Source organism: Chionomys nivalis, chromosome 11, assembly GCF_950005125.1.
Source record: "Chionomys nivalis chromosome 11, mChiNiv1.1, whole genome shotgun sequence".
Classification (NCBI taxonomy): domain Eukaryota; kingdom Metazoa; phylum Chordata; class Mammalia; order Rodentia; family Cricetidae; genus Chionomys; species Chionomys nivalis.
This window is the reverse complement of record NC_080096.1, coordinates 15,678,325-15,697,453: the sequence shown is the minus strand read 5'-3', so window position 1 is coordinate 15,697,453 and position 19,129 is coordinate 15,678,325. Positions and strand designations below refer to the sequence as shown.

At 46.8% G+C, this 19,129-nt stretch overlaps 1 protein-coding gene across 3 annotated transcripts in view; it reads right to left on the bottom strand.

Annotated features, from left to right (window-relative positions):
• Zbtb40 (zinc finger and BTB domain containing 40) overlaps positions 1-19,129 on the bottom strand; it is a 70,522-nt gene that overhangs the window by 4,810 nt on the left and 46,583 nt on the right. For 2 of the 3 annotated variants that reach the window (XM_057784769.1, XM_057784768.1), the window contains exons 8-18: positions 17,785-17,921; positions 16,788-16,989; positions 16,191-16,324; positions 13,888-14,056; positions 13,117-13,578; positions 12,267-12,473; positions 9,480-9,644; positions 6,665-6,879; positions 2,681-2,843; positions 1,969-2,055; positions 319-545 (exon numbers count right to left, since the gene is read on the bottom strand). In XM_057784769.1, coding sequence (XP_057640752.1) covers positions 319-545; positions 1,969-2,055; positions 2,681-2,843; positions 6,665-6,879; positions 9,480-9,644; positions 12,267-12,473; positions 13,117-13,578; positions 13,888-14,056; positions 16,191-16,324; positions 16,788-16,989; positions 17,785-17,921 — 2,168 coding nt within the window. The remainder of the gene's footprint in view (positions 1-318; positions 546-1,968; positions 2,056-2,680; positions 2,844-6,664; positions 6,880-9,479; positions 9,645-12,266; positions 12,474-13,116; positions 13,579-13,887; positions 14,057-16,190; positions 16,325-16,787; positions 16,990-17,784; positions 17,922-19,129) is intronic. The other variant, XM_057784770.1, reaches the window with a different exon arrangement.

Below are 19,129 nucleotides of genomic sequence, written 5' to 3'. Positions count from 1 at the left end.
GCAGAACACAGCAGTCTTCTCCAGGGTTTCCTGACAGCCCTCCAGATCCCGCAGTGCCTTTCAGAAGGCGGGGAATGTGCGAGCTGGAAGGAGAAACTGCGGTTCCACCCGGCAAATTCCTGTTCCAGGCTCCTTCCACCTAGGGGCCACAACAGACTAGAATTTCCCATTGTCTGATAGGCAGTTCAGAGATTCTAAGATCAGGAAGGCATTGTGTAAGGACCTGTGAGAGGCCCACAGAGTGGGACTGGATACTGAGGGTGAGTGTCCTAGAGGAACCCTCGGAACTCTGTTCACATCCAATGACCCCAGTCTCACCTGCACCATCTGAGAGCTGGTTGCCTGGGTCTCAGTGCCCATTACCTTGGGGTGCTCAGACTCCAAGTGGCCATCAAGCTGGGCCTCGGAAGTGAAGAGCTCACCACAGAGCTCGCAGGGGAAGGTGCTCTCTGACTGCTTGAAGTGCTCTGTGGAGACATGGTGCTGCAGTGCTCCAGGAAAGCGGAAAGTGGCCGCACAGTACAAGCACCGGAATGGCTGCGACCCTGGAGGAGGAGGCAGCAGACATTACCTGGTCGCAGGGGAATGATGGCTCAGAGCAGGGGAGGAAGAGGGAGGCACAGTGAGGATGGGGGAGTAGAGACAGGGCTCACGGGACCTGAAGCTCAAACCTGAAACTGCACAAAGAGCAGGCTAGGGCCCTCAGGCCACAGTGCCATTTGCAGTGGACTCTGGCCAAGTTGCCTCTGCTGAGGTATGAATTTGCCCACTGTTCACTCAATAGCAGAGGCCTGCCAACGGGACGGCATTTCTTCAATCTAGGAAGCACTGTTTTCTGGACTGGGAACTGAACTTGCAGTCTTCAAAGGCTAGGCAAGAATCCTAGCGCTGAGCTCAGCCTCAGGAAGCACATTTAAGACTCCTGAATGGGCGGTGGTGGCGCACGCCTTTAATCCCAGCACTTGGGAGGCAGAGGCAGGTGGATCTCTGTGAGTTCGAGACCAGCCTGGTCTACAAGAGCTAGTTCCAGGACAGGCTCCAAAACCACAGAGAAACCCTGTCTCGAAAAACTTAAAAAAAAAAAAAAAAAAGACTCCTGAATGGGATGAATGGCACCTGACCACTAGACCACAACTGTGCATACTGGAGATGAGTCTGTGGACTAGGGGAGCGCATGTCTAAACAGGATGGGGCGCACTTTTACCTCTCAAGGATCCAGTGGTCTAAGCGGGAGAAGGCAAATGAAGTACTGGCTACATTCCAAGACTGGGAACCTAAAGCAGCCCAATTTTATAAGGTATTCAGGGGACCAAACCATTGGCTTCCTGTCCTCTGATGGATGTCAGAGTAACACTGGAAAGGGGACCAAAGGCTACTGTATAATGCTCATCTTCCTTTATTTCTTATGCTTTGGGATTTCCTTTTTACGTATGTACTTGAGTAAGTGACATGACAAAAATCAGTATCAATTAAGACTAAATACTGCCAGGTGGTGGTGGCGCACACCTTTAATCCTAGCACTCGGGGCAGAGGCAGGCAGGTCTCTGTGACTTTGAGGCTAGTCTGGTCTACAAAGCAAGTTCCAGGAGAGCCAGAGCTGTTATACAGAGAAACCTTGTCTTGGAAAAAAAATAACAAAAACAAAAAAAGGGAAAACTACTTTGAATAGCCTACAAATTCTAGTAATTAAAAAAGCACAGCTTTGCTGACAGCACTATTCCTTCTGGATGTTTCTTTAAAAATGGCTCAATTTATATTTAATGAAATACAGCACCAGTGACAGTCATGGCTCTCACACAGGGCTCCGTATCGGGGCCAGGCCTGAAGCTTTCATGGTTTCAGGTGAGGTTGGTACTGGTATGCCATCTTCCAGATGAAATGTAGGCACAAGTCAGAAAATAGACAGGCTGGGCTCTAGCGCTGTGAATGGTGGAGCTCAGCTCAGGGACATGCAGAAGGGTCACTGACCTGAATGCTGGCACTTGATGTGAACCTGCAGCAAAGCTGGTGTGGGGAAGAGCTCCTTACACTGGTCACACTCATGGAACTTCAGATCTGTGAGTGTGAAAGGAAAGAGGCAGAGGGAAGGACAAAGGATGAAGAACAGGGCTGGATAGGGCGAGGACCCACGTTCCACATAGCATCTGCCAACTGTTAGGAGCCTGTGCCTGTAGAGATCTGGGTAACCTACTGGTAAAGAGCACTCATCTGCTCCAGATGGATGCAAAGGGGTTGCGAGAATTAAATGACAAAATATACAGAGTGCTTGGCTGGTGCCCTACGCATAGGAAACGCTCTGTAACTGACAGCCGCTGTGATTATCCCCAAATGTACCTGCAAGGAAGGTATTAATAACTCCCATTCTGAGGAGAAGAAAACAGACTCAGAAAAGAGATGTCACCTGCCAAGGTCATGCAGCTGCTAAGAGCTAGAGCCAAGACTCCCACCTGGACCCATCTGCCATGAAAGCCGACACCCTTTCCAGGAGCTGGCTGGCTCCTGAGGGCTGGTTGGAGCTTACACTGCTCTATGCTAGGGGGCTTGAGAACTGCTGCCACATACACTACAGCTCCTGCTGGGTAGGTGTGGCCTCCTCTGGGGAGCCAGGGCAGAACAGAGGCAATATCAGTGCCTGGACAAATGAAACAAGACCCTCCACCCTCAGCTGCACCAGCGTCACCTGCATGCTCTGCTTTGACGTGCTTCTTGTGTTCGATGGTGTTAGGAAAGGTCTTGTCACAGGAGCTGCACTGCAGTGATGAGAACTTGGGTGACCGATGGTTCTGGGCAGCAAATACATCTGGGTGGTGGGTTCGATTGTGGTACCAGAGACCAGACAATTGCTGCAAGGCATTTGGCAAATGTTAAACCCTAGAAAGTCCCAGCAATGACAGAAAGTTTGGACACAAGCTTATGGATCTAGAATCATGCCCTTGGAGACTGATGTTAGTGGAGAGGCCACTACAGGCAGAGCTCAGTAGACCCTACAGTAAGCCCTCACTCATGCAAGCATATGTGGGATATAAGGATCTTCCCACCGAGGCCGACTGACACACTATATATATATTATATATATAGTATATATATACAGTTTGTATAAAAATGTGCTCAGATGCTAAAGAAAGAAAAGAACATAGGTATAGATATGGTGTGGGAAGTCCTTCTGTATATGTGTTGCCTTTATTGGTTAATGAATAAAGAAGCTGCTTTTGGCCAATGGCTTAACTAATAGGCCAAACAGTGATTTAATTCATATAGTTTCTGTGTGGTTATTTCGGAGCTGAGCAGCCGGGAACAAACAAGCAGACTCCTATTACATAGACAGTCATAGAAAAATAGGTAAATAGTTTGAAAATAATTAAGTCTCAGAAAGTAAAGTAATATAAAAGGAAAAAGTGATGTAAAGATGGAAAATACACAGGGTGTCTGAATCCTGTATGGTGTTTTGTTACCTTTAAATTTTTAAATGCTAAGGAACAAAAAACAATAGCTGTTGAGAGACATTGGCTTATGGAAAGCACTAAATTAAAGCAACCTATGTATTTTAAGAATGTCTAAGCTTCAGAATGGAAGTCAGAAATGGAGAGATTGTACTTTTGTTTCCACAGAAAACAAAAAAGCTATTTATTTGTGTTTTAATAAATAAAGCTTGCCTGAAGATCAGAGTGCAAAGCTAACCACACTAGTCAGCCACACAGGCCAGGCAATGGTGGCTCACACCTTTAATCCTAGCAATCACACTAGTCAGCCACAGAATCCAGGCGGTGGTGGTGCACACCTTTAATACTAGCACTAGAGAGGAATATAAGGCAGGATGAGACAGAAACTTGCTCTCTTTCAGTCTGAAGGCTTTGCAGAGGTAAGAGCTCTCTAGTAGTTGGCTGTTTTGCTTCTCTGGTCTTTCAGCTTTAACCCCAACATCAATCTCTGGGTTTTTATTAGTCGTGCTACAGGGATTCCTTCAAAATCAGTAAAGATCAGATTTGATTAAGGGAGACCTCCTAAAAATCTTGGTTATAGACATACAAGAAAACAACCATAAAAGACTACAGGACAGGTGATGTATAACCCTCTGCTATGGGAACAGCTCTAAGACTGGATGAGACATGATAAATCTTGGCTAGAGTCCTCCTGACCTATTATTACATGTCATCCTTTCCTATGGCATGGATAGAGGTTTGGTTATACAGTCCAAATAAACTTATAAAGTTAAAAGATGTCTTTTAGCTGCACAAACATAAAACAAAAAAAAATCATCTTTAACTGACTTGTGCACACTGCAATTCCATAGTTGTGTTACTGATGATATATGTTACCTTTAAAAGTTTACGTGTTTTCAAGAAAAGGACCAGACACCAATAAAGACAAGTAGCCCAGGTGATCAAGCCTCGCAAAATGCCTGTTACGATTTCCTCAAAATTCTACATCCAGATCAACATCAAAGTTGCTAGCAGAGATTGTGCTCCAGCCAAAATTTCAGATAAGCTCTACACTTTCCCATCACACAGAGACTAAACAAAAAATAACACAGCTAGCTCTCCCAGGACTTGACCATTATCCCAGTTTTCTCAGAGTCCCTTAAAGAGGCCATTGCCCCCAGATAGCAAGAAGCAGTCTAGAGAACAGATGCCCACATCCCCAAGAGGTGGGATGAGTGGTTTTCTGTCATTCCATGGTTATGGGTGTTGGTCGTCCTTTAGGGGGGTTGGTTACAAGTTGTTATTGGTCATGGTCAGGAAAAACACTGAATAAAGGAGGGATCTCTTTCTGAAGAGAAAAAGAAGGATATAGTATAGAAATTATGGAACAAATGGGTGGATTGTTGAGTCTACTTTTGAACAACAACTAGTCTCAAATATTTTACATTGGTATGGATTTTTGTATATCAATACAAATTTAAGGTTATTTTTGTTATACTGTGTATATGTTCTACTCTTGTTTAAGGTACAGTACCTATGTAGCTCATTTAAAAATGTAAAGTTTTAGCCAGGTGGTGGTGGTACACACCTTTAATTCCAGCACTCAGAGGCAGAGACAGAGGTAGGTGGATCTCTATAAGTTCAAGACCAGTCTGGTCTACAAGAGCTAGCTCCAGGAAAGGCTTCAAAGCGACAGAGAAACCCTGTCTCAACCCCTCCAACGTCCCACCCCCCAGAAAAAGTAAAGTTTTAGTCCTTTAAAGCTATTTAGTATAAAAAGAAAGACAGGTTGGTAGTTAGTCATCAGTATCAAACTTATAGTCATGTTGGTATGTTTTCAAGGTCAAACATATATTTTAAATAGATAGATGGTCTTCAAACACTTTCAAAAGACCTATAGAATATGGCATTTAAAATGTTTTAATAACATAAGGCTTTTCATGACAGTGAGACACATCTGCTCCTGGAAGCAACAATTTACTTCAAAAAAGGATGATGGGCATTGAAGAACCTCCATATGGAGTTTGCTTTCTATGTGGCAAAGTTAGTCACGGGGCAAAGAAACTCCCCTTGCCTTGACTGCTGACAGAATGCTGTCCAAACTGGACAAGAAGGATGCAAAAGAAAGTGACTGCCAAGACAAGGTAGGACAGGCCTTCAAAAATTCCTGCTTCACAGAAAAGTCTGTGATATTCTGGCCTACAGGCCAAAGATGGATGTTCCAACATTGCATATGAACCTTGCGTGACTCTCCAGGCAGTCAGCTGTTTCTGTCATTTCTATAATTTTAGAAGTTGGTTTACTCTGCATTCTCTGTTGACTCAGGTAATATTATATACTTCTCTAGTCTCTAATGGAGCTGAAGATGAGATATAGTTTTCCTTGTTACGAATTTCAAAAAAGAAACTTACATAAGAGATGTAAAGTTAATAAGGTTGAGAAACATAAAAGTTTAAACTGTTTATCTAAGAAAATGTTTTGAGGTATAAAAAGGTAGTTTAAAGATAGTAATACAAATAATGATAAAAATAATAGTTTAGGTATAAAACTTTAAATTCATCAAGATAAGATGGATAATACTTCCTCCAAATATGCCAAATACAAATGGACTGGACATTGTGAATGCAATTCTTAAAGGATAATTGCTAATACTGTATTTAGTTTTACTATGTTAAGAGTTAAAAGCATTCCTTTTTGTTTAGACAAAGGGGGGAAATGTTGTAGGATATTTGTACACTGTGTGAAGATATATTGCTGTGACTGTGATTGATTCAATAAAGAGCTGAGTGGCCAATAGCTAGGCAGGAGGTATAGGTGGGACTTCTGGACAGAGAAGTAGAAGGAGATAACTGAGGCACGCAGGAGATGCCAATAGAACAAATCAGACATAAGACAGAAGAAAGGTAACCAAGCCATGTGATAGAATGCAGATTAATAGAAAGAGGTCAATTAAGTTATAAGAGCTAGTTAGAAAAAAGTCTAAGCTAAGCACAAGCTTTCATATTTAGTAAGTCTCCATTTCATTATTTGTGAGCTGGTGGCCCAAAGAAAAATCAGACTACAATCTGCTGGGGATGTAACCCAGGGTCTCATGGATGCTAAGTGTGTGCTCACTGAGTACAGCCCCAGCTCATGCTTTCTCAGAGTCAAATTGTCTGTAACATCCTGGAGATAAGCTTGCAGGCAACAAACGCCAATAGGGAGTAAGGCACAGACGGGGGTGTGCTCCTGGTGGCCAGGGTCACCTGATAGGCCTTGTTGCAGATCCCACAGCTGAAGGGCTTCCCTCCAACATGGGTCACCATGTGCCGCTCCAGCATGGAAGGTGCGCTGAAGATCTTCCCACACGTGGGACAAGGGTGGTATTCTTTGGAGTGCACCTCATGGATATGCTTCCGGTGATCCTGCAGCGTGGGGAAACTCATCTTGCATTTCTTGCAGTCATAAGGATCTTCTATGTCTGCTTCCAGGCAGGGCATCCACGGGAGGGAGGGGCAGAGGGAGACAGTAGCACAAGCAGCAGTCAGTGGCATGCCACCGCTACATACAAGCAAGATGGAGGGCTGTTCAGACTTCCTGTGGCACCAGAGTCCAAGGACCCCAACCCAGTGTGGCAACAATCTGGCTCTACTTCCTTTTCCCGAGGAGGCAGGACTCCTCCAAGCTTTTGGACTCACCATCTTTGCAGTGTCAAACTGCTCACCTCCACCACTCACTTCCTGTCTTATATGTCAAACTCTCCATCATGGGTTTACTTTACAGTCAGTATCATGCTTGTTTCTCCTGTTTGCAGTGATAGGTCTGTCTACCACTTCCCTGTAGACCTTCCCAACACACCCTCTAGAGTGTCACTGTGTCTCCTGACAGTGACAGTAAGGGGACACATTTTTAGGTCCCAACTTGAGACCCAACAGTAAAGCCTTTGTACAGACTCCTGGTGAGCACTGGGTGGGTGTATTCAGGAAGTTTATGCATGTTAACTCAGAGAATGGGAGAAGAGGGTCTAGTTTGAGTCTTATTTTAAGATTAGGAAAATCAAGGTTTAGAGATCAACCAATCCTTGCTCAAGGATCTAATTGGGAAGAGGTCTCACCTATACATCCACGGATATGCCAACTCCTCAATGAGACCTCAAAAATAGGAACCACTGCTGATGGACATTTCTGCCATCTAGATGACAGAAAACATTGTATCTTTTTCTTAAAGCAACTAAAAGCAAAATATTTTGATAATAAAATCCTCTGTCCACAAGAAAGTCCAAGCCATAGCTCCGCCTATGTATGTACAGTGACTTTGCTTAACCCAGGAATACTGCCAACAGCAGCTTTGAGAACCATTTTGCTAGTTACCCCCATAAAAATGTCAGGTTCACACTATCTTTTAAGATTCTTTGACAGTTTCTATGAGCAATGCTGTGATCCTGAATACTGGGCCCTGAATACCAGGATTGTATGAATGGTATACTCTAGGATATGCCAGCGGGGGCTCTAGGGGATGCCAGCGGGGCTCTAGGGGATGCCAGCGGGGCTCTAGGGGATGCAAGACTAAGTCTGAAGATTAAATGTTCTCCTTCACTGATTCTCCCACTGTTGTGAGAAGAGGACTCACAGATCATCATTTCCTGAGGTTGAGAAGACACTGGAACTGTGGCACTGGATCTGACCCAAACCCCACTCATCTGGAAGTCCACTTGACTAGAGTCACAGTCTTGCTAACTCCTCAGGGGTACATGACCTCACACATGCTGGGCACATAGGAGCTCTGGGAAAGTCCTTAATGGGTGGCTGATAAGAGATGTGGACATGTGTACACAGAGCATATGCCACAGCTAGACACTGGGATGAGAGAGCAAGTGGGGGCAGAGGGACGGGAGCAAGGTACCTGGCAAAGCAGGAAACAACGCTCTGAGGGTGATGTATGGTACCCAACAAGGCTGTGCTTATCACCCGCAACACCAGTCTTTGGTGTTTACTGAGCATTTCTGAGTCAGGCGTGGAACGTAAACCTTTCTCTGTGGTGGTTTGAACAGGAATGGCTCCCATAGCCTCATATATTTGGATGCTTGGTCATTAGGGAGTGTTGCTACTTGACAGGGATTAGGTGTGGCCTTGTCAGAAGAAGTGTGTCACTGGGGGTGGGCTTCAGGGAGTTTCAAACGATCAAGTCAAGTTGCCTGTGGATCTGGATATAGAACTCTCAGCTGCTCTCCAGCACCATGTCTGCTGTGTGCCACCATGCTTCCCACCACGATGATAAAGAACTAAACTTCACTGCAACAGAACACTAAGACACTGTCATTTAGTTTTTCTGACAAGTCAAGCTGGTGGCATTACTATTCCTATTTATTCAAGTTTGAAAGGGAGAGGAGGCTTAGCAGGGCAAAGAAATGTAAGGTCTCAAGGAAAGTATATGGAAGGGTCAGAGTGCGAATCTAAACTCATGTGACTTTCAGAGTATGCGCTCCCAGTCTACCTGCTGTGTTGTGCTGACTATATATGCTAGTTCCAGAGTACACGGTTACTGCAAAGAAGGATGAAGAAAATGACAGGGGCCAGCCACCCAATAGTGTTTTGTGGGTGTGCGTGTGTAGCTCTGAGAAAGACAGGCAGCTGGGGCAGCCCCAGACAACTCAATGAAACACAATGGCACTTGGGAGAGGAATGCCAGGCAGGAGAGTTTGGAGGGAATATGGTAGCATTGCCGAGCACAGTGGAGAAGGGAAGGGTAGAACATGGGAGCTGGATGAGTTGATGGAGTTGTTTCAGTGTCCTGTGAGCCTGACAGTGAAGACACTCTCTCCTTCCAACACAATTTGCTTCTGGCAGCAAAACACTGTGAGGTGAGCTAAAGAGACAAGGAGGCAGGCTGGACAGAGAAGCAGAAAGTATACAGAGACATGCTAAGGAGGGACCGAGGGACTGTGGGCTTTACAACACTGGGAGGAGAGGGCCCAGAATGGGGCCCAGCTCTGGCGCAGTGACTGCCCTGTTATGACTGTCACAGGCCTCCTCCGTGCCAAACGTGGCCTGTGGTGCCTGACACTGTGACTGCAGTACTCACTGTGAAAGGTGTGCAGGTGGATAGAGAGGCCATTGGCCTGCCGGAAGCCCTTTCCACAGTCCCTGCAGACATACGGCTTGTCCCCAGTGTGGGTCCTCACGTGCCGGGACAGCTCGATGGATTGGGCGAACACAGCATCACAGTACTGGCATGCGTACATTTTCCCTGCAAACGCACATGAACACGTGAGAACAAGCACTGAACACGGATGGCACTCCTACAAACAGAACAAACTCTAAAGCACACACCAGAGAAATGTCACTGGCAGGTGACATTACCTCAGGCAATGCTGGGTAAGTCTGAGGCACATCATCAAACACATCTACCTCACAAACATAACCCATCACACAGTGGGTGAGCACAGCCGGATGGGGAACAAAGCTCTTGTCTCTAAGAGAACCCGTTTGTTTATCAGGTTTCTACAGAGAGGAAGAGCACACTCCACTTCCAGCCAGAGATAGGTCCTTCTGTCCAGAAATGTGAGTTAGATCTTGCAAAACACACTGTGTTCTTGTAAAGCACAACCTAGGTTATGGGAGACTCATCTCACAACAGAACAAAGCAAATTAACAACCAAGTCTAGCATGAATTCTCACTACTACAAAGATGATCTGGGGATTCAGAGGGGATGAGGGCTTGCAGTGACCCACTGCAGCCAGCACACAGCCCTTGACTCCTTCACTTTCCCATGTGCACGAGAATGTAGCCAGAGTTTCCTCCCAGGCCAGGGAGTAGCCACTGCGGAGGGGGTTCCAGATCAGCAAGTCTAGTACTAGGCCCCACTTCAGCTGGAGCCTTGTTCTTACTTTTTTCCTGGCCAGGCTTTGAGGAAGATTTTGCACATGCACATACATGCATACAAACACATGTGCCCACCGTGAATCCCATCTTATCATCACTCTGATCCAAACTCTTTGGAGGCTTCTGTAGCAAGAATTTGTTACTGTCACCTTATAAGTCACTACTGTGACTGAATCAAGTGTCTCGTGATGAGAAACTGCACTATCCTATCCAGGTGGCCTAGGGAGTTCCAGATGAGAGAGAACACAGAGTCCAAGGAAGAGGTAGAAAGGCTGCAGTGATGCGGCTCAGAACCAAGCAAGAATCTAGAAACTTCACAGGCTAGGAAATGAGTCTCCTGATAAACCTACTCTAGAGGAAACCTTGGTTTTGTCATTCAGGACCCTTCTAAAAATAATCTCTAGCTCCCTGGTGGTAATGACACGTATTATTTCAAGCTATTACTTTTGGTAATTCACGAGGACAGAAGAGAAAACCGAAGTCCTTTCCTTGGCTATAAGAAAACCCTGCAAGCCTTGGCCTTTGATAGCCCCTCTCTGAATACTGCCTCTTAACGCAGTCCCCTCAGGATTCTGCTGCCAGCTCTGTGGTCCACCTGGAGCTCATCTGCACTGAGGAGGGGTGTGGCCCTTCTTCCGGATGTCCCTCTGGCTGAGCCCTCCCTGATGGTGTGGACAGCCCTGTCCTTCCCCATTGCTCCCCAGCCTTGGTTTCCACCATGGCAATGACTACCTTCTCCATTTCTATCCCACAGTTGCTGTTTATCTTGTCCACTGAAATTTAAGTGCTACAGGAACAGGGTAAGCATGTTCACAAATCATTTATGTCTGGAACAGCACTCAAGAAATCCACTCACCAAAGTGTTTCTTTTTTGTAAGTTTGGTTTTTCAAGACAACGTTTCTCTGTATATCCCTGGCTGTAATTGAACTCAGGGATCCACCTGCCTCTGCTTCTGGGATTAAAGGGTGAGCCACCACTGCTGGACAAACAAGAGTTCCTTGAGGGCCTTTTGTTGCCATGCACTTTTCTAAGTTCTCCTGAAAGACTAGCAATTCTGTCACCACAGAGCCTGTGCTCTAATGGGGCACTAGGGTGATTGAATTATGGAGCATGGTTCTCGACGCGGTAAGCATGTGGAGAAAAGTAAAAACAGGCTGAGGCAGTTTCCACTAAGGAGGCCAAAGAAGGTATGTCTAGAGGAGGGAAGAGGAGCAGACACCTCTGAAGGTGTCACCAAGAAAGGTGACAAGCACAGAAGTCCCCCGAGGAAGTGAGTGTGAGTGCTTGGAGTGCTGAGAGCAGAAGGCAGAGTGGCATCCATAGGCCTGGCAGGTTATCAGGACTCAGATTCCACTGCAGATAAAAAGCCACTGCAGTGTGGAGCAGAGGCGTGGCCTGCCAAAGTTTAGTTTTAAATGTAAAGAGGGAATGCTGAGACAGAGAGGACACTGAAACCATCCAGATAAAGTGATGGAAGCACGGCTACTCACATCTAGGAGCTGAGCTCTTCTTGACTGGTCATGTCCCCACCATGGTCTCCTCCACCATCCTGGGATGCTACCTTGTGACGTACTGATATGTTCCACCCATCTCTAACCCTCCCCAGCCCTCAGGCCAGCAGGTGCAAGGGCACAAGGACCCCAGGCTAGTCACCAGGAACTTAGCATGGCCCAGCCACAGTGTACTCCATCAGCCCTTTCTCTTGCTTCAACTCTATGACAAGTGAAACGATTCCCGGCTGCATGTAAATTCTGACCACAAAGTCCCAATACTGCTCTAGCCGACTCCTCAGAAGCCCTCCCAGAAAGCTGTCTACAGCCTGTGCATACATGCTTACTGTGCATACATGCTTACTGTGCATACATGCTTACTGTGCATACATGCTCACTTCTGCCTTTACTTCCCCAACTACTGAGCTGCCTAAAGTCAAGAGGGTTTCAGCTCCCCCAGTGGCACTGTGCAGGGAAAGGAAGGGTGCCCCTCACCTTCTGAGTGCTTCTTCTTGGTGTGGTAAGCCAGGGCTGAGGCCTGTGTGAAGGTCATGAGGCAGTGCTTGCACATGAATGGGCGGTCCCCAGTGTGGAGGCGCAGATGGTTCTTTAGGGTGGAGTTGGCAGCAAACTTTGCCCCACATTCTTCACAGGAGAAAGGTTTCTCGTCGAAGTGCTCGGTCAGCTTGTGGTACTGCATGCCTAGGAAGGGGTACCAGGCCCGGACGAGACACCAGAGTCAGGAACACAGCAGAAGAATGTCCAAACAAGCGGCACTCGCCAGGCTCAAGCTCACTAGCCTGTGTTGCCGGCCACACCATTCACATGCCACTAGTCTGCTCCCTGCTTCCCTGTCACCTTAGCTTCACTCCTGGTTGAATTTGGCATAGAGATTTTTAGCCGATCTTCCCCATTCATTCCTCACACTTTTATAGTTCATTAGGTTTACCAGACATCTGGGGCAAGGCAAAATGGTTCTGACTTAATACTTCAGGATTTTCATATCAATAAATTGTTTCTTATTAATAAGTAAATGAGATGTGGGCACCAACAAGCCAGAGGCCAAACATCTGGCTACAGTTACAATCTCCAGGGTGTGGGTGTGGTGCAGGTGTTTAGTTCTATCGTCAAACACCCTAAGAGTGCAGAAGAGTGGATGAGGGACCTCCCTAACAGTTGGGAGAGCAACGCTTGGGGAGCCAACCCCAGTGATTATGCTCTTCTCAGAAGATCGTTGTGTGTCTATGAACTGGTCCTAGTGCCAAAGGCACACACAGGGGGCTAGGCTGGAATCTAAACTACACCATCTGCAGCCACTGTCCTCTACGACCACCTTCTGACATACCTGAGGCATGGGCAAACTCCCTTCCGCAGAGGTCACATGCCACAGGCAGCCGCTTCTTCTTCTTCTTGGGGGCGTCAGGCTCTCCACCCACGCTGTGGGTCTCCAGCTGCTGCTTCTCCAGCCCCTTCTCCGAGTCCTTGGTCCCACCGCTGTCTTTGCACAGCACCTGTTTGCTCTTGGCCACCCGGCAGCGCTTCATGTGCACCTTCAGACGACAGTAGAAATGGAAGCTCTTGTCACAGGCTTTGCAGATGAAGCTCTTCTTGGCAGAGTCCGGGGCGGCAGAAGTGTCTTTCTCCTGTTGCTCTGGCACGGACCCAGGCTCCCCCTGATTCTTTTGTTCCGTGGGCTGGCAGTCTTTGCTGGCTGCGTTGGCTGCTTTCTCCTCTTTGTCCTTGGCTCCAGGGTGAAACCTATCACCCACCGTCAACCTCTGCTCTCCATTTTCCTTCGTAAGAAACCCTGCACAGGAGAACACTCGTGGCTCTAGGGCTCGTTCTATCATGCTTTGCTACTTTTTAACACACTCTTAGAGAGACCGGATTATCTGGATCCTCAGGAAACTCAGAAGTAATACTGTTGTCATCTTCACTTCCCACTAAACACAAATAGCACCATGCCACACCTGCGGCTCCTGGCTAGTAGGCGCCAAGAGCACGTAAAAGGAATAAATATCTTGAAGCACGGCATCCTCTTACATCAACCGCTGTTTCTTCTACTCAATATAGAAAGGGCCCTGGGGTCTAGCAGGATCCAACCCCTGTTCCTTACCAACGTGTGCAAACTCCTGCATGAGGGGTTGCAGGCCAGGGAAAGACTTGTGGACACCACACAGGAGGCGACAGATTGCAGGGGCTGAGACAGATTTCTCCATGTCCTTGCTCAGCACTGCTCTCAGGGCCGCTTCAGGGCTCACTGTCTCGGAGGATATGCTCAGCATCTAAATGAAACCCAGAGACAGGGCTGTGTTAACATCAGATTTTCTCCATGCTCTTCAACAGCGGGGGCGGGGGACGGGTGTATGGGGATGGAATTCAAGAAGACACAGAGCTCTCCAGGTGGTTTATATTTCTCCTGGAGACACACAAAGAGCCTTGTTTTTCAAAGGACAAGAAAATTAGCAAAATGCAAACCAGGAAAGCACATATCAAGACAGACGTGCAAACAGAGAGAACAAATGGGGGCACTGGTGTTTTCTGTAGGACTGTCCTCTTAGCACCTGGCACCTCAAGGATCTTTCTAGAACTAAGCACAGGAAGTTGGGGGGAGGTAATGAGTCTAGAAGGGGGGAGGAGGGTATAAGATTCTGGATCTGAGCATGGGAAGCCAGGGGTGGGGGTGGGCTATAGCTTTTGGCAGCGGCTGCTTCTGTAGAGATCAGGATAATTTTTCATAATATATAATTGCCTCCATGTCTAGAAGTAATTCTGCATAGAGAGTGGCTTTATATTTTTAGACACTTAGATGTACCCTTTTAAACATCATTGAAACTCAGCGTTTTAAAGCCGGTTCAAATAGGGGCTTTAAAGAGGCCAGGAATATGATTTCAAAGCTGTCCTCTTTCAGAATGTTAGAGCTATGGGCAGAGAGCACACTGAGAAAATAAACTGAGACCATCCACAGATGGCCACATGGAACTTTCATTTTGGAAGATATTTCCCTTATGCTCTTTTCAGGTCTATCTAAATAACCCTGATGCCCCTGAAGGCAGGCAGGAGACTAATTAGTGAGGCTAAAGCGATCAACCGCAGAGGCCTCAGCTCTGAAGTGCACAGCACTCTGGAGAGAGACAGGCAGATGAGCCTTGCCTCTGGAGTGCTGCAGGGGTGTGCACCGCCTTCTTCCTGTCTGAGAGGCAGACTGAGGCGGGGCTGTCACCAGTGGGGATGGTTAGGAACCTGCCCTTCTGTCTGCGTGGATCAAAAGGTCACTCCAGGTACATCTGTGATTTAATTTTATGTTTCTTTGTTTATTCTTCCCTGTTGGAGATGTACAAGGCCAAGTTTGGACATCTCTGAGTCTTCCTCAGCCCCCATCTAGATTTTCTGGGATGCTGGTCCCATTGTGAGATGCCACACAGAAAACGAGCTGGCACTATTTGCTGCCTCATATGGGCAAAGCTTTTTTCTATGTTTATCTTGGCTCTTTCAGGAAGCCAGAAGAAAACATGCAGTAAGACCAACTTCCTTCTTCTGAGACCAGCTGCTTCTGAGAACATGGTTAAAAAGAGTCACCATTTCTCCAGCTACTCTGAGCTTAGGCAGTTGGAAGATGTGTTTGCTGGGGCTGTGTCACTGGCTTCCCCGCTCACTCACCAGTTTCCTACACTGGAAACAACTGCGAAGCCTGAACTCTTCTGTAAAGGGAGATGACATCACCTGCCACTTACGGCTGAAAAGTTAAAGAACAAAGGTGTTCTGTTGTGGAATACTATTTTAAGTAGGCAAAGATGTGCTACATTTGTTTTTGCTGTGGATTACTTTAACTGTGTGAAGGTGTGGTGTTACATTTGTTTACGCTGCATCTGTTTAATTATGTAAAGATGTGTTGCATTTGTTTCACCTTGCCTGCCTAAGGCACCTGATTGGTCTAATAAAAAGCTGAACAGCCAATAGCTAAGCAGGAGATAGGCAGGGATGGCAGGCAGAAAGAATAAATAGGAGAAATCTAGGCAGGAGGAGAAAAAAGACAACAAGGGAGAAATGAGGGAGCCACCTGGGACCAGTCAGTCAGCAGACACAGGAAATACAGAAAGGTAAAAAGTCCCGAGGCAAAAGGTAAAGAGAAACGGGTTAAGATAAAGGAGATAGCCAAAAACATGACTAAGCTAGGCCAACCATTCATAACTAATAATAAGTCTCCACGTCACGATTTGGGAACTGGTTGGTAGCCCCAAAAAAGGCCCGGTATGGTGTTCTGAAGAGCCAGCAGAGCACTAAGCATGCAGTAATTACGGTATACTGCGGTAATTACAGTATACCGCAGAGAATGAAGATGGCTCCAGGGCATCTCCCTGTAAAGTTCTACAGAATCTGAAGATCCACAAACCATTATCCACCCCCTCCACTCCCCACCTCTTTCACAATCTCAGCCAGGGCCTCATCCTCTGGAGAAAAGTGCTTGAGCTCCATCATCTGCTGGATGGCCTCTGTGACCAGCTTGCTATGCCTCAGGATTATTTCCAACACAGTGCTCTCTGGGGCAGTCACTGAAAAAAAGGGAGACTTGAACACTCAGCCAAACCATGGGCATCATTTTCTCCTTTACCTCTCAATTCCACTCTTCACAAAGACAATATATGTCGTCTCTAAGAGTGAGATCAGTTAACCACTGTAGCCAGGGCATAATGAATAAGGGCTTGTCAGCACCCATATCCCCAGACACAATTTCCTTTAACACATAAGCCTTTGTGAGCTTTTACCACCTGATGTTTCCGTGTGTGGATGCTGTGCCATGTTTGAACCAGAATTCACTACCTCGCTTCTCAAATGCCACTTTTCTGAACACACTGAAAATCCTTTCTTCTTGCTTTCCTCAAACACAGCACCTTGGTCACCTATGGTCACCCCACTATATAGGAGGACACGGGAATTTACCTGCCATTGCTCCTGAGGGGAGGGACACAGATGGCAACTGTAAGGGGCAACATCAAGACAGGGCAGACAACTCACCTGCCCGGAAGAAAGCCCCAGCGCCAGGCTCCTTTCCTACTTCCTTCAAGAGAAGGTTCAGTGGGCAGGTCTGGGTCTCTTGAGCCACTAGCAGCAGCTGCCAAATGGCTGTTGCAGAGAGTGTCTGCCTTTCCAGAGCGGCTGACATCAGGGAACTGAAGCCACCTGAGCCAGAGTCCTGTTTCACGAGTGTCTCCATAACCTTCAAGATGCAACATAAACATGGGCGTAAGAGTCTGGTCCTGAGTTGGTGGCAAAACAGTTAAGTATCAGTACTGGGTTCAGGTGAATGTGTTCCAGGAGGGGAGGTCTTTTCAACATTCACCTCCTCAACCGCGGGGGCTTTTTACAATCAAATTTACTTTGTGTGTAAGCAGGTGGAGTAGAGTCAGGGACACAGCCTAGTAATAGAAAGCTTATGATGCTCTAGGTGTGGCTAACATATACACACACAAAATAATCTTAGCTGAAAGCATCTCTCTCTCTGGTTTGGTTTTTAGGCAGTATTTCACTGTGCACCCCAGGCTGGCCTTGAACTCAGAACACTCTTCTCCTTGGCAATGGGATTATAGGCATGTACATCAAAGCTGGTTACTGACAGAGTTCTAATTTGTGACAAAGTTCTTTGTTCTTTCTCGTGAAGGCTTTTCTTTATTACTACAGAACTATGCAGTACAAAATATTGAAATACAACTAGTTAGGCCAGTGAGATGGCTGAGGGAGTATTGGCACTGGCCACCACGTCTAATGACCTCAGTTTGATCCCTAGAACTCACCTGACAGGAGGGAACTGACTCCTGAAAGTTGTCCAGTCTACAAACTAAATAAATAAAACTGTAAAAAAGGAAACTGCAATTATTCTATTTGGCATTTACCCTTAGAAAATGAGTCACCTTCTAGTCTCCTTCTTGGCATTTCTCAACTTGGCGGCGTATATGTATTTATAGAAAATGTAAATGTGTGTATGCATAGCCATATTTTCCTCCCTCCTGCTCACCTCTCTGTCTCCAGGGGCCAAGCTCCTCGCACGTGAGATCACTTTTAGCAGCACCTGGTTGTCCGTGAGAACCTCAGACAGGTTTTCATGGTACTTTCTCAACAGTTCAGCTCCGTAGTCCTCAGGGCTAGGGTGGGCTGGAAGAACAGCAGCACAACAATAAGGCCTGAGGCTCCACAAGAGCCAAGGGCTTCTACAGACAATAAGGGCCACAGATGCAAGTGAGGGGAACAGCTGAGAGCCTCAGAGTAGAGTCTCGTGGCTAGCCCCGGGCCACACACACAGCATCTGAGTCTCCTCTGGTCGACACCTGTGCTTCAGGGTCACGGACACAGACGAGTGCCTGGTAGAAGCCAGGGACTGCCCAGCAGGCGGATAATGAGAAGGCTGCACTGTGAGAGGCTCTGATGTACAGATCAGGGGGTCTTCCTCACAATGCCTGGGGTAAAGGACCCATGTGGTGATCCCAGATACCATCAGCCACCAGTCCAGGCCGTGCCCAGGAAGAGGCATGCCATTCTGTTCAGATGCCCCCTGTGCCCATCTGTTAGCTATTTCTTAAGTCATATTTCCTTAAAGGTAAAGAAAATACAAGCAATCTGAACAAAACTAGATCCCTTGGTTTATAAATAGTTATGTTTTTGTTTCCTCTTTAACCCAGTAAATCCACTTCTTGAAACTAAGCCTAAAGAAACAAAAAAACCCGAAGGCCAAGAGCCATGGCCACTGCAGAGCCACGTGATGACACTGTGAGGACAGCCCTAATATCTGCTGAGTCCACCATGTGCCAGGCACGTCGCTAAATGTTAATGGGTGTCATCTCACAATAGCCACAGAAATGAATGCAATGGTACAATCCTTACACCCACCCCAGGGACAGTAAGGTTCATAAAGGGAAGCTGCAAGCTCAAGGTCAAACGGCCAGGAATGGCACCATGGCTTCCAGGCTTCCCATTACACCACATCTGCCCCAGTCAGGACACATGTAACACACAGTGCATATCTGTGTGACAGAAAACTATACAACCTTCAAAAGAGATCGGAGTTCTTGGAAATGCAAGAGAATGTTTTGATATTGCTAACCAGGGGCAATCACACAACTGAAAAAATAAGGTAATGGATGAAACATGAGCACACAGTGCCAACAAGGAAGGACTAGGGAGTAGAACAGCAGCTTATTTTCATTTCTGGGAACCCTGATTTGTGTGTGTAATATAATTATTACACAATTACATAGGCAAAGTAATTCCAGCTGGGTTAAGAAGGGAAACGGGCTCCCTCCCCCAAGCTGAGGGACACCAAGGGGGCTACCTAGGGACTGTAGTACACAGCTGGGAAGGGGGCA